The sequence below is a fragment of the Miscanthus floridulus genome, chromosome 9, assembly GCF_019320115.1.
Source record: "Miscanthus floridulus cultivar M001 chromosome 9, ASM1932011v1, whole genome shotgun sequence".
NCBI lineage: Eukaryota > Viridiplantae > Streptophyta > Magnoliopsida > Poales > Poaceae > Miscanthus > Miscanthus floridulus.
The window spans coordinates 47,104,526-47,118,458 of NC_089588.1; the positions used below are offsets into that span (position 1 = coordinate 47,104,526).

Here is a 13,933-nt window from a genome sequence, read left to right on the forward strand (position 1 = left end):
AACTTCTAAGTGGCTGAATAGGTTCAACACTATCCCAGGAACATCAGTAAATTGCTTGATCTAATTTTCATTGGATAGTTTTTGAACTATTGTCTCAGGTGCCTGGCAGAGCAGCACTGCCGCTCGGGGAGCAGTAGTGCCACAGCCTAACAATGCCGCTCGAAGAGCAGCACTACCGTGCCTACATCTGATATTTGTTTGAGTTAAATTTTTATAGGCCTATTCACCCCCCTCTAGGCTAACCAACGATCCTACAAGTGGTATCGGAGCACAGGTCACTCTATCAATGCTTAACCATGTGAGTGATGGCCACCGAAGGGGATGGAATGGGAGGATTGCTGCTGGTACATGTCAATCCAGAAGATGTCAACTTGCATGAGACCGGGAGTAGCAGTGAGCATGTTTCCACAGTAAGCAACAAGACTCTTCCTACCATAGAGCAATCTCCCAAAGAAAGAGCTAAAAGAAAATAAGAAAGAAGGTTGAGAAGACTAAAAAGGCAAAGGAGGAAAGAAGAAGATGCTAAGAGCCTAAAGCTAGCCAAGAAGCTTCAAAGAAAAGAAATTAGAAGATTAAAAAGACAACTGAAGAAGTGGGAAGAGGAGTTGAAGACATGCAAAGAGCAATTTTTCCATGTAGAAGTTGAGTCAAGTAGCACCAAAGATGGAGATGATGACTTGTCCTATCAAGTATCTAAGATCAACAAGAAGGATGACAAGAAAAAGGGCAATGACAACAAATATAGAGCCATATCCTTTCACTATCCTTCTATGACTAACCATGATTGTAGACCTTTTATCAATGTGCCCACAGGCAAGTTGCCTCATTTTGATGGGACCAACTTTGCCAAGTGAAAGCACTTGATGAAGGCTTATCTTGTGGGTCTCCATCCGGGCATTTGGGAAATTGTTCATGATGTTGTTGAGCCACCGGTCGACCCCAAGAATCCAACACCAACCGAAGTTTACAACATTCAGCTCAATGGTCAAGCTACAAGAGTGTTGCTAAGTGCTTTAGATGGTGATGAGTACAATAGAGTGATGGGTGTTGAGGTTGTCAAGAAAATTTGGGATACTTTGCACCTTACTCATGAAGGGGTTGACAAAGTAAGGAAAGCAAGAATTGATTTGTTGATGGCTAAGCTCAATCGGTTTGTGATATTGGATGGTGAAGGGCCACAAGAAATGTTTGATAGGTTGATGGTGATTGTTGGAAAAATTAGAGGCTATGGTGGTGATGAGCTTGATGATCATAAGGTTGTCAAAATCATGTTGGAAGCTTACTGACCTAGAAACGAGACTGTTGTGACTCTAATTAGGGACAAAAAGAAGTTTCAGCACTTCACACCAAATGATGTGCTTGGAAGGATCATGACCATTGACATGCAAAGAGAAGAAGCACTTGAGAGGATGAAGCTTAGTGAGTTGCAAGCAAAGCTAGATGGCATGAAGTTCAAGTATGTTGCTCTCAAGGCCGACAAATCAATCAATCAAGCTTCTACTAGCAAGTTCAAGTCCATCAAGCAAGCATCAATAAGCAAGCCCAAAGCACCGAAGCAAGTCCAAGAACAAATGGAGACTACATCATCATCAAGTGAAGGAGAAAGTGATAATGAAAAATATGAAGAAGTTGGAGATGTTGCTATCTTTATGAAGAGATTTCAAAAGGGTCTCAAGAAAGAGGGATACAAATTTGTGAAGAGAAGGTTTCCCAACAAGAAGAGAACGTTGTAACACCCTAAAATTTGCCTTTTCTAAAATAAAGTTAAATTGATTTAAATACTTGTTTTTGTGCTCATGAAATATAGGAAAAAGAATATTTTCATTAAATTAAAATTCATCATAAGGAGTAGCAACATGGATGTGCATACATGACGTTGCATTTGATCTATTGCAATGAGTGGTTGAATCCAAAATTCAAAATGAATTCAAATCACTTTTGAAAATGTTTCAAAATGGCTTTGAAATAAAAGAAAAGAAAAGAAAAAGAATTGGAACATAAAAGAATTTAAAAAGTTGTAAAATTTATTTTTGGAAAACTTACCAAATTTGCTCATTTTTATTTGAATTGAAAAGTGTATTTTAAACCATATTCAAATTCAATTTGGTTTATATTTGAAATTGGTTTTGAAATGAGAAAACAAAAAGGAAAATGGAAAAGCTACTCTCTCTCTCTCCTTCCTCTCTCTTTTGGCTCAACCGGCCTGCTCCCTTGGGCCGATGGCCTACTTCTTTCCCCTCTGGCCCAATCCAACCCAGCCTCTCTCCTCCGCCTTAGCTCTTCCCCGCACAGGCCCATGCCACAGCCACAGCTAGCTCAGCGGTAGCCGCACCCACATCTTCCCTCTCTCTCTCTGACAGCTCGCCCTCTCCCCTGGTAACGCTAACTGATGAACCCGCTCTGTCAGAACCATCTCCCACCTTCAGCCATAAGCGACGCGGACTGCTCCATCGTGGTCGTGGTCGTATTCTCCTCGTTTCCTCTCGGTGGCATGCATCCCACGCCATGAGGCCCTTAAATAGTGAGCCCCGACATCGATACGCCCTCGCCAAGCCCTAATTCGAGCCACCACACCACCTAGAACCCTAGCGTCGCACCGTTGAACCCTAAATCGCCTCCACCGCAGTCAATCACCGCCACCGCTGCCCTTCCGCCGCCGTGAGCGCTTTCTCGAGCTGTGCGAGAAGGTAAGGAGAACTTTGGTAACTTATTTGACCCCTCTCTCGCTCTTTGCGCTGCTTAGGAGCCCGCTGGAGTAATCCCAGTGAACCCAAGCTACCTCATCAAGCTCACCGTCATGTTCGTTCAACCCCTACTTCAACTGTTACCCCCATCGAGTATGTGAGCTCGAGATCAATCTCCCCATGCTATCCGTTGAAGCAACTGGGCCCAGAATGGCTGTTTTGGTGAACTCGTCCTTGGAACTGCCATCGAGGTCACTGTTCTGGCTGGTAGTTTCCCCTCTCCCTTCCTCCTTCTAATCTTAGCCGTCTGTTTCAGATCCAAAGCCCAAGATTAGCCCGTAACCCTTCGCGTGGCTTAATTGCATAAGAGCCCCTAGGATTTTTAATATAGAACCAGCCATCCCTACACTTTTTCTAAAGAACCCCTGTGCTTCTTCTTTATTATGCCCGCCGTCCCTGGTCTGTTTTAAAAGCCGTATTTTGATTCTAGAATTCACAATTTTGCCACTACCTTGTTTAGGCCATAAAATCTCCATTTTAACTCCGATTTGATCTGTTCAAGTTGCCTTAGATTCGTAATTGAGTAATCTACATGTTTATCTTATTGTTAAATATAATTTCAACCTTTGAAATTCGAGATTAGGTTTAATCTATTATTGTATTAAAGGAAATCTTATTTAATTCATAACTTTTTTATTATAGCTCCGATTAGAGTGCTTTTCGCGTCTATGTGTTCGTAGTAACGTGTAGAACATCTCTAAAACCTTTTCACCTATTGTTTATTATGTTTGGTGTATTGTTCTAATTTATTTCTATTGTTTGCTTCATGTATGATTGCATGGATGCTTGTGTGGTGTTTTATGATCATGTCCAGTCGGTGAGCTATATGCGGTGAATCCAGAAGCAATTCATTGAAGGTTTGGACTAGAAGAAGTATCTGAGTTTAAAACAAGTATAGCATGGAATCATCTTTGTTGTCCTATACACTTTTAATCATTTAATTCATGCTGCATGTGTCTACCTTGATTACCACTAAGGATTTCCTAGTGCTTTGTACGTTGTGCCTTGATACCTATGGGGTATTGTATTGGGTAGCATGATGCTAGTGCTCAACTACAACCATGATCTTGTAACTCGACTAATGGAATATGCAATAAACACTAAAAGATGCTTTTTAGCAACATGGAACAAGGGGGCTAGAGCATTGGGCTATTTTTATGGTGCTCTAGATTCTTCTCTCTAAGGACTTATCTGTAAGCGAACATCCAAGACTTATAGTATAGCTATGAGGGCTACATGGCTCTGGCTTTAGCTTAGTATGAGGACATTTTCTAGCTTGTTAGTGGTTACCTTTATGGCGCAAGAGGGGCGCCAATAGGTATGACCTTTGCCTGCCTGATTGAGTGAATTTTGGTTTCTTGGTCTTTTATCAGTCACTCCTTGGAGGGGAGTTCATGCTATTGATGGGGAAATCTAGCGGCCCTTACTTGTTAGACGAACCTTTAAAAGGCTTCATAGTGAACTCTACCGACCTTCCTTGGTAGTGTGTCAAGAGGCTGATCACCTCGGGTGAAAGGTTAAATCACGACTCACAGTGAAAGTGTATAACCTCTGCAGAGTGTAAAACTAGTATATCAGCCATGCTCATGGTCACAAGCGGCCTTGGACCCTTACAGAATAGATGATGAACACTGATGATACTGATGATAAAGATGCTCACTAATGATTACTGTTTATGCTATTCATTATTTATGTTTACCTGATCATGTGTTTATATGGGCTTGTGAATAAACTTGTTGCCACCCTATTGCTAAAATCATGACTCATTAAAAGCTAATTGCAGTTAACCAGTGTCAGCCTTTTGAGCCTCATGAACCCCATGTTATATTTGTTGAGTACGATATGTACTTACGCTTGCTTTACTTTTTAAATCTTTAGAAAAATCCCGGATGGGTACCAGATTGCTATCTGAAGGAGTTAGGCTTGTGATCAACCAGTCAGTTATCCCTGTGGATTGGAGTCTTCACCCAAAAATCGAAGTTGTCTTTCTGCTATTTTCTATCTAAGGTTATATCCTTTATACTAAGTACGTTATATATTGAGCATTGTCTTTTGATATTACCCTTATTTATAGCTACATGTGAGATTTGACTTCCTAGGCTCACATATGGTGTGTATCTGGTTTTGTTCTTAAAACCAGGTGCTACAAATGTGCTATAATTGTGGGAACAGCGAACACTTCATAGCCAAGTGTCCTAATAAGATTAAGAAAGATAGATTCAACAAGGGCAAGAAAGAGAGCAAAACCGATTACAAAAAGAGCAAAAGGCATATGGGAGGAGCACATATAGGACATGAATGGGACTCAATAAGAGATAGCTCAAGTAAGGAGGACAAGAAGGTTGCCACCGTAGCTATTCATCAACCATCCTCTAGACCTAGGCTCTTCAACAACATGTTCGATGATTACTACTACTCCCCTCACATTTGTCTCATGGCAAAGGGTGAGAAGGTAAAAAGCAAATCCAAACCTAAACCTTCTCCACCTATTGACATCTCTAGTAGTGATAGTGATTACTCTAGTGATGATAAATCTAGTGATGAAGAAATTGATAATATAACTAAAAATTTGGATAACAAGACCAAATTGTTCATCACTAAGCTAATGAAAGAACTAGAGAACACTTAAGCCAAGCTAGCATCAAGGGAGAAAACTCTTATCAAACAAGAGGATCTCTATATTACGAACAAGAAAGCTCTTGTTTTGGAAAGAAGTGAGGTGGACAACTTGCGCAAGGCTTTAGCCAAAGAGCAAGAAGCCCATGCTATCACAAAGAAAGCCAATATTGACCTCAAGCAAAAGTATTGTGACTTAGATGGAAAGCACAAAGAACTTAAGGAAAAATATAGCATTCTTTGGGATAGCAACTCATATCCTTCCAAAGCAAATGATGCCTCTACTCCTTCCACTAGTCAAGGTTGTGGAAAATATTATAATCTTGATTTAAATGTTTATTCCACTAACCTTACTAATATGAGGCCATGAGAAAAGAGATTGCTAGGCTCAATGAGATCATTGAAAAAAGGTACATGGATGGCAAGACCCAAGGCAAAAGCAAGAAAATGGATGAGTCTAAGAAACCACAATACAAGAATGGGAGGCATCCCTCAATCAAGGATGGGCTTAGTGATATTAAAGGTGGTAAAACCAATGGGAGAAAATTGATAAATGGTGTTGAATGTGTGCAGTTTCAAAGGAAGGAGCAGATTGGTACAGTTCAGCCTGCACAGCCCTCGGTAGTGCTGCTCATGGAGCGGCAGTGCCGCGCCCCACAAAAGGGAATTCTACCATTCTGTCTCTAGATCAAACCAAGCCCAGCAAAAAGGTGATGCCCAGGCAAAAGCAGGTTTCCCGGAAGCCAAGGGAATCAATGTGGGTTACCAAGGACAAATATGCATATCAACCAAAGGCCCATGCACCCCGACAAAGCTTGTCATCTTGCTTTGTGTTGAAAAGTAACAACCATGGTGAAGTTGTTTCTAAATATGTTGGCAAAGAGACCAACAATTATTTGAATACATCCATATGGGTTCCTAAGATACTTGTAACTAACATGCAAGTCTCCATGTCTAGTTGGGTCCCTAAATCAAGGAACTAAACTTGTTTTGTAGGCATACTCCTCTGGTGGATCAAGTTGGGTGCTCGATAGTGGATGTACAAATCATATGACCAGAGAAAGGAGTATGTTTTCATCATATTCTTCGATGTCACACTCAAATGAGAATATTGTCTTTGGAGACAATTCAAAAGGGGAAGTGATTGGTCTTGGCAAAGTTGCTATAACCCTTGATCATTCAATTACAAATGTTTTACATGTTGATTCGTTAAGTTACAATTTGTTGTCTGTTTCACAATTGTGTGAGATGGGTTATAATTGTCTCTTTACGGATATGGGTGTGGAAGTCTATAGAAGGGAGGATTCCTCTTTTGTCTTTATGGGTCATCAAAAGAATAAGCTTTACCTAGTTGATTTCAACAAAAGTAAAGCTAGGCTTGAGACTTGTTTAGTGGCAAAATCTAGCATCGGTTTGCTATGGCATCACCAACTAGCTCATGTTGGGATGAGGAACTTGGCCAAACTTCTAAAAGATGAACACATCCTTGGACTAACCAATGTTCATTTTAAGAAAGATAGGGTATGTAGTGCATGCCAAGCTAGAAAGCAAGAGCGTGTTTGTTTGCTTGGATGGGCTTTTGGGATAGGCTCCTACACTACAACGGCCCATGTTTGTTTGTTTGGATGTTCTGGAAGCTTGGCGAGCACGGCGCTTAAAGCACTCGCGAGCCTGTCCCTAGAAAAAATGAAATTGAAGTTAGTTTCATTCGGGCCTAGTTCTCTCGTTCGCAAAGTTGTTGCTCCTATCACTTTCCCATTCTTCACCTCCCATTCTCGCATGGTCTCACCCACCGCCGCTCACACCTCCGTCAGCATCGAGGGTCGTCCCCACCTTGTCTGACAATGGCACCAAGGAAGCCGAGGACCCCTCCGCTACCTAATGTACCCATGCCACTGCCTCTGCCATCTAGGTTGTTGGGGATCTCGATCTCCACCTTCTTCTTCATCAGTCCATGGCCATGGAAAACCATGGAGGAGAGTTGCTGCACTGTGCGCTAGAGGAGAGGAGAGGGCATCGGCCAGGGCTTGACCATCTGGTGGTGGCGCACGGCAGAGGAGCCTCTAGGGCCTCTAGGGCTAGCTTCCTCCATGGTGGACGCCATGGCTGCCATGTGCTATTCATTGCCATAACGCGGTGAGGTGGTGCTGCTGCGTCCGGGGGCTGCTTGTAACACGTGGGCAGAGAATAAGCTTGGCGCGGGCAACCCGAGGGCGGTGGGCGTCCTCCTCTTCCTTCTCCTTCTCCTTCACCTCTGCCTCCGCCTCCACCGGTGGTGGCATTAGTGGCTATAGCTATGAACTAGGTGCTCGATGTAATGTCTCAATGGTGAGTTCTGGTGGAAGTCTACCACAGGCTAGTCCAAGGTAACTACATCTAGCCGTGCAAGTAAACAAATAGGATCCCTACCTAGCCTGGCTCAGCTGGGAAATGGAACCAAACAAGCAGCTATTGCACCTGCTAGGCTTGTCCTCCGGTACTCTGGCTCTCCTGGTTTGACCCAGCTTGGAACGTCCAGGCAATCAAACATGCTCCAAGTAGGTGTACCTCACCCACCAAAGAGCATTATCTCCACCAAGCAACCATTGGAGCTAATTCACATGGATCTCTTTGGACCGGTCGCCTACCTTAGCATCTATGGTAACAAATATGGCCTTGTTATTGTTGATGACTATAGTCATTTCACTTGGTGTTCTTTGTATTTGACAAGAGCCAAGTACAAGAGAAGGTGAAAATCTTCATTAGAAGAGCACAAAAGGAGTTTGGTTTTCCTATCAAGAAAGTGCGTAGTGACAATGGAAGGGAATTCAAGAACACCTATGTGGAAGAATTTCTTGATGAAGAGGGCATCAAGCTTGAGTTTTTAATTCCATATACCCCTCAACAAAATGGTATAGTAGAGAGGAAGAATCAGACTCTTATTGATATGGCAAGGATAATGCTAGATGAGTACATGACCCCGATATCTTTTGGTGTGATGCAATCAACACTGCTTGCCATGCCATCAACCATCCCTATCTACACAACAAGTTGAAGAAAACTTCATATGAGCTTCTAACCAGTAACAACCCAAAGGTGTCTTTATTTTAGAGTGTTTGGGTGTAAGTGTTTCATACTTAACAAGAAACCCAAAACCTCTAAATTCACACCTAAAGTTGATGAAGGTTTTCTTCTTGGCTATGGATCAAACCAATATGCCTACTGTGTTTTCAACAAAACCTTTGGGAGAGTTAAAATAGCGGTAGATGTGACGTTTGATGAATCTAATGTCTCTCAAGTAGAGCAAATTAGTTCAGGTGTTGTAGGTAATGAGGAACCACCGTGTGAAACAATCAAGCAATTGGCCATTGGTGATATAAGACCATGGGAAGAAAAGGCTACAAAGGTGGAAACTTCTAATGTGAGCCACTTTTGACTCAATAGTTGAAGCAGGAGCGGTAGTGCTGCCCATAACAACAGTAGTGCTGCCTAGGGAGTGGCAGTGTCGCATCTCCCCAGTCCAGAAGCTGATGATACACCTATTCGAGGATAATACCTACAACAAATCCTTGAGCAAGATGAAGTTGAAGAGCCAACAGACCAGCAAGAAACCCTTGATCACCCAAGGCTAAGGCAAACTATACAAAGATATCAACCTATTGACAACATCCTTGAAAGTCTTCGAAAGGGAGTAACAACTCGCTCTCATTTAGCAAACTTTTGCCAATTTTACTCATTTGTTTCCTCTTTGGAGCCTCTAAAGGTAGATCATGCACTTGGTGATCCGGATTGGGTGATGGCCTTGCAAGAAGAGCTCAACAACTTCAAAAGAAATCAAGTATGGTACTTGGTGGAAAGACCCAAGACTAATTTCATTTGGCACCAAGTGGGTCTTCTAGAACAATCAAGATGAGAATGGCGTGGTGACAAGGAACAAGGCAAGAATAGTTGCTCAAGGTTTCACTCAAGTAGAGGGATTGGACTTTGAAGAAACATATGCATCGGTGGCAAGACTTGAAGCGATTCGGATGCTTGTAGCCTATGCAGCTCATCACAACTTCAAGCTATACCAAATGGATATGAAGAGTGCATTTCTAAATGGCCCCATACAAGAACTTGTCTATGTTGGGCAACCACTAGGGTTTGAAGATCCCAAGCTCCCCAACCATGTCTACAAACTCCAAAAGGCGCTCTATGGTCTTAAGCAAGCACCAAGAGCATGGTATGAATGCCTTAAGGAATTCTTGCTCAAACAAGGCCTTGAAATAGGCAAATCCAATCCTACCCTTTTCACTCACAAAGTTAATGAAGATGTATTTGTGTGCTAAATATATGTTAATGACATAATATTTGGTAGTACTAATCATTATTTTAGTGAGGAATTTAGTAGGATCATGGCAAAGAGATTTGAGATGTCTATGATGGGTGAATTGATGTTCTTTCTCGGATTTCAAATCAAGCAATTGAAGGAAGGGACTTTTATTAGCCAAACGAAGTATACCCATGATACGCTCAAGAAGTTTGACATGGCGAACGCAAAGCCTATCAAGACTCCTATGCCAACTAATGGACATCTTGATCTCAATGAGGAAGGGAAAGCCGTGGACCAAAAGGTATATGACTCCATGATCAGCTCTATATTCTATTTGTGTTCATCTAGACCCGATATTATGCTTAGTGTGTGCATATGAGCTAGATTTCAAACTAACCCAAAAGAGTGCCATTTGATGGCCATTAAGAGAATCTTGAGATATTTAGTACACACTCCTAACCTTGGCTTGTGGTATCCTAAGGGCTCTAAGTTCGATTTACTTGGGTATTCAGATTCAGATTATGCCGGTTTCAAGGTAGATCAAAAAAGCACTTCGGGGACATGTCAATTCCTTGGACGGTCCTTAGTGTCTTAGAGCTCTAAAAAGCAAAATTGTGTAGCATTTTCCATCGCCGAGGCCGAGTATGCTGCAGCCAGTGCATGTTGTGCTCAACTACTTTGGATGAGGCAAACCCTTCGTGATTTTGGATGTCGCTTTACCAAAATCCCACTCTTGTGTGATAATGAAAGTGCCATAGAGCTAGTAAATAATCCCATAAGTCACTCAAGAACCAAACATATAGACATCCAACATTATTTCTTGAGAGACCACAAAACTAAAGGAGATATCAAAATTCGACATGTGAGCACCGAAAAGCAACTAGCCGATATGTTCACTAAGCCTCTCGATGAGTCAAGGTTTTGTGCTTTGCATAGTCAGCTAAATATACTTGACTCTCATAACATTGTTTGAAATATTGCACACCTTTGTTTGATGAACTAGCATCTAGGCAAAATTGTTGAAAAAGATTAATTATTGTGCTTCAAAATAATTTATAAAATGAAACTTGTGTTTTATGGCCATTGCCCATATTGTTTATCTGTTACTAGTCATAAATATGTATATGTCCATGTCCACCCATGTAGAGAGAATATAGAGTAGTTAACTCTTGCTGTTGGAGGCTGAGTAGCAGTGCCATGGCAGACTCTGGATTCAGTCTGAATCCCTAGCGTCTAATGGTTACTGGTGGGCCTGCTTTCTCTTAAACCCCAAGGCCACCATTGTGGCAGAACCTCCTAAGGAATCAGGCCCACATGCACCTATCGTTGTCTTAACAGACCTCGGATAGCGTACACGAGTTCCCAACAACTCAACAGGTCTGTCGGGTGTCCTCGGGAAACCCAAATCATCCACTATACTCTTTTCAAATAGGATCTCAATCACAGTCATTGTAGATTACAATAGTTTTATTCAAACATATATACCAGAGTAAAAGATAGCGGAAGTCTTAAGATAACATAGTTACAAACCAGTTGTTTTCAAACTTACAATACCATAAGTGTCATACAACCATAGTAGCGGGATAATATTACATTAACTTTATTTATCAAACAAACTAGTGCCTTGTCCAAAGACCATTCATCACTCCTCATTGTCATTGACTTCAAACATAGACATGTAGTAGGGACCAAAACAAGCCTGCGCATGCGACTCACCTACAACAAGGGTTAACAAACCCTGAGTACAAAGGTACTCAACAAGACTAACCCGACATAACGGGATGTAAGACTTTAGAGATGCAGGGGTTTGGGGCAAGGTAAGGATGTAGCAAGTTTCAAAAGTTCTTTGCCAAAAGCTTACTATTCTTCATTCTATTTTCAAGTTTTACCACTAAGTCCTTTTTGTTCATTATCTCAACTAAATATACATTTCCCATATTCCAATCATTCTCATTCCATTCTTTTCTCATATTTTAGTAATTCACCAGTCCTGCATTGCTTCTGTAATGAATCGAGTCTCCATATCCGTGGAGCACCGGCAATTCGAATTGATTCAAGTCCTAGCTGGGGATTCCTTATCACATGACATATGTAGAACTTAATCTTGCATATATCAACCTCGCTACCGGATCCTCCTATACTAAGCCGTCTCCACGCCACCCGAGAGCACATCACACCTCAAATCCGGCCACATTCTAGCCATGAGGGTACACGCTACTCCCGCCATCTCTCCACTCCCAGTGCATGGGCATTTGTCTTAGTATCGGATTAGCCAAAGTAGTCTTACCGGAGTATGTGACCAGTACTACAAAGTGTCTCGTTCAGAAGATCCACAATGAGTGGCCTTTAAGCGACATAGTCAGCAACATTACCCAAAAATTCAAGATAAGTCACCCGACTAGTCTCTAATTCATTCTATCTTCTTTCTTTCTTTGGCTAGTATGCCATCTTTGATTGTATCAAAACTTTTACTTTGAAAGCCTATCATAAAGCATACTAAGCATACTACGCTTTTATAAATGAAAACATCTTCAAGGATGGTAAACAATTATCAAGGTAGGTAATGCATCAAGTAGGTAACATTTGAATTAAACAACTTAATGCAATAAGTAATATAGGTGATAAACTTTTTAAAGTAAACAAGGTAATGGCTTAATGCATAAACTAGGGCTTGCCTTCGTTGACGATCTCAGGTTCCGGATCCGTACCACAATTATCGAATCCCATGACAACCGGGGATTCTTCTAGAACTTGCTCAACTAGAATCGTTTCACTCTCGGGTTCTACATGAAACGATAACATATGCCTTAACATGATGATAATGTAAACATGATGCTTTCATGGTACATGAAATGTAAAAACACCCCGCAGATGATTTTATTTCACGGTACAGTTGCAAGCCAACAAAACCAACTTGTAATCCTACCATCAAGAATCACACATGTGTCTTGACCAAATGGATCTTGAAACCCTACTAGTCACAAAACATGACCAAAACAAGATCCAACACTAATCAAACACTTAGGGTTTGTCTTTATTTATTTTTGAATTAATTTGGAATTAAGCCCAAAAATGAACTTGTTCCAAATGACCTGAAAATTTTATGTAAGATTCCTTATGACAAATTAGGGTACCAAAACAAATTTCATAAGTTTTGGAATTATACAGTGACCTACAAAAATCATGGAATTTGCATTTTTCAATTAATGGACTGAATATTTGAACATTAAAAATTTATTCAAATTTCAAGTTTCAAATTTTTAAATCATACTAGAACATGTACAAAAGCTACACACAAAATTTCAGAATTTTTGGAGCTATCATGAATTTCCTACAAATTTCCAAAGTTTCAGCACTATTCACAAATTCAGAAAATAAAAATCTTCACTGTTCTTCTTCCTCACTCGCACTGACAGGCTGACCCCACCCGTCAGTGACTCAAACATGTCATGACGGCGCTGCCCTCACTGACCAGCTGCAAAATGCACCGACGGTGACGCTCCGGCGAAGCTGACCTCACCAAAATGATCTACACCCTACTACGAACCCATCCCCATCCTTGGAATGGCAGAAGGTACACCGGAGAAGACCCCACGCTGGCCATTGCGGCATGAGCACGTTGGCTCATGGCATAACCCCGACAAGACTGTGGTAGAGTCAAAAGCGAAGTGAACTTCACGTTCAGTGGCTCACCACGGTCACGTCGGTGGGCTTGGTGAAGGCGGAGATGGTCTGGAATGGCCTAGCCACGTCGAGACGATGCTAGTGGAGCTCCGGCCGGGCTCGGGGAAGAAGCAGTTGCGCCAGGCGACTCCAGCCAACCCAAGTGGCATAGACAAGCCGTAGAGAGGCGCAAGGCCGAGGCGATCACGTAGGCATAGCTGGGCACGACAGATGCTGCTCGACGGAGGCTACGGCGAGCGGCGGAGCAAGCTGGTGGCGGAGCAGAGCAGAAGGGGAAAAACGGGAATGACGACGACGGCGGCTGCTATTTATAGCCGGGAAGGTGTTGCCCGGCGTCGACAGCGCACGCCCGCGCTCGCCACGGCACCGGCTGCGTGTCAACGTGCGAAGAAGCGGTGAAATCCGATCGGTGGTGACCTCCGCGTGGCGCCGGCGGCAAGCAGAGAGGTGGAGGTGATTTTTGAAATAATTACAGAACTACCACTGCATCCATTTTTCAAATTACTCACAAATTTTCTAAAGAAGTTGAAAATCTCCAAAAATGAAAGTTGTTCAATTTTTCAAACTCTACAACTTTGTTTCTAGAAATATTTTCAAA

At 42.1% G+C, this 13,933-nt stretch overlaps 1 protein-coding gene across 1 annotated transcript; it reads left to right on the top strand.

Moving 5' to 3' along the window:
- Positions 1 to 863: 863 nt before the first annotated feature.
- On the top strand, positions 864 to 1,733 carry LOC136479819 (uncharacterized). Its single transcript, XM_066477556.1, has 2 exons — positions 864 to 1,150; positions 1,319 to 1,733. Exons 1-2 carry the CDS (start codon positions 864 to 866, stop codon positions 1,731 to 1,733), a joined length of 702 nt encoding a protein of 233 aa, XP_066333653.1.
- Positions 1,734 to 13,933: the final 12,200 nt, after the last annotated feature.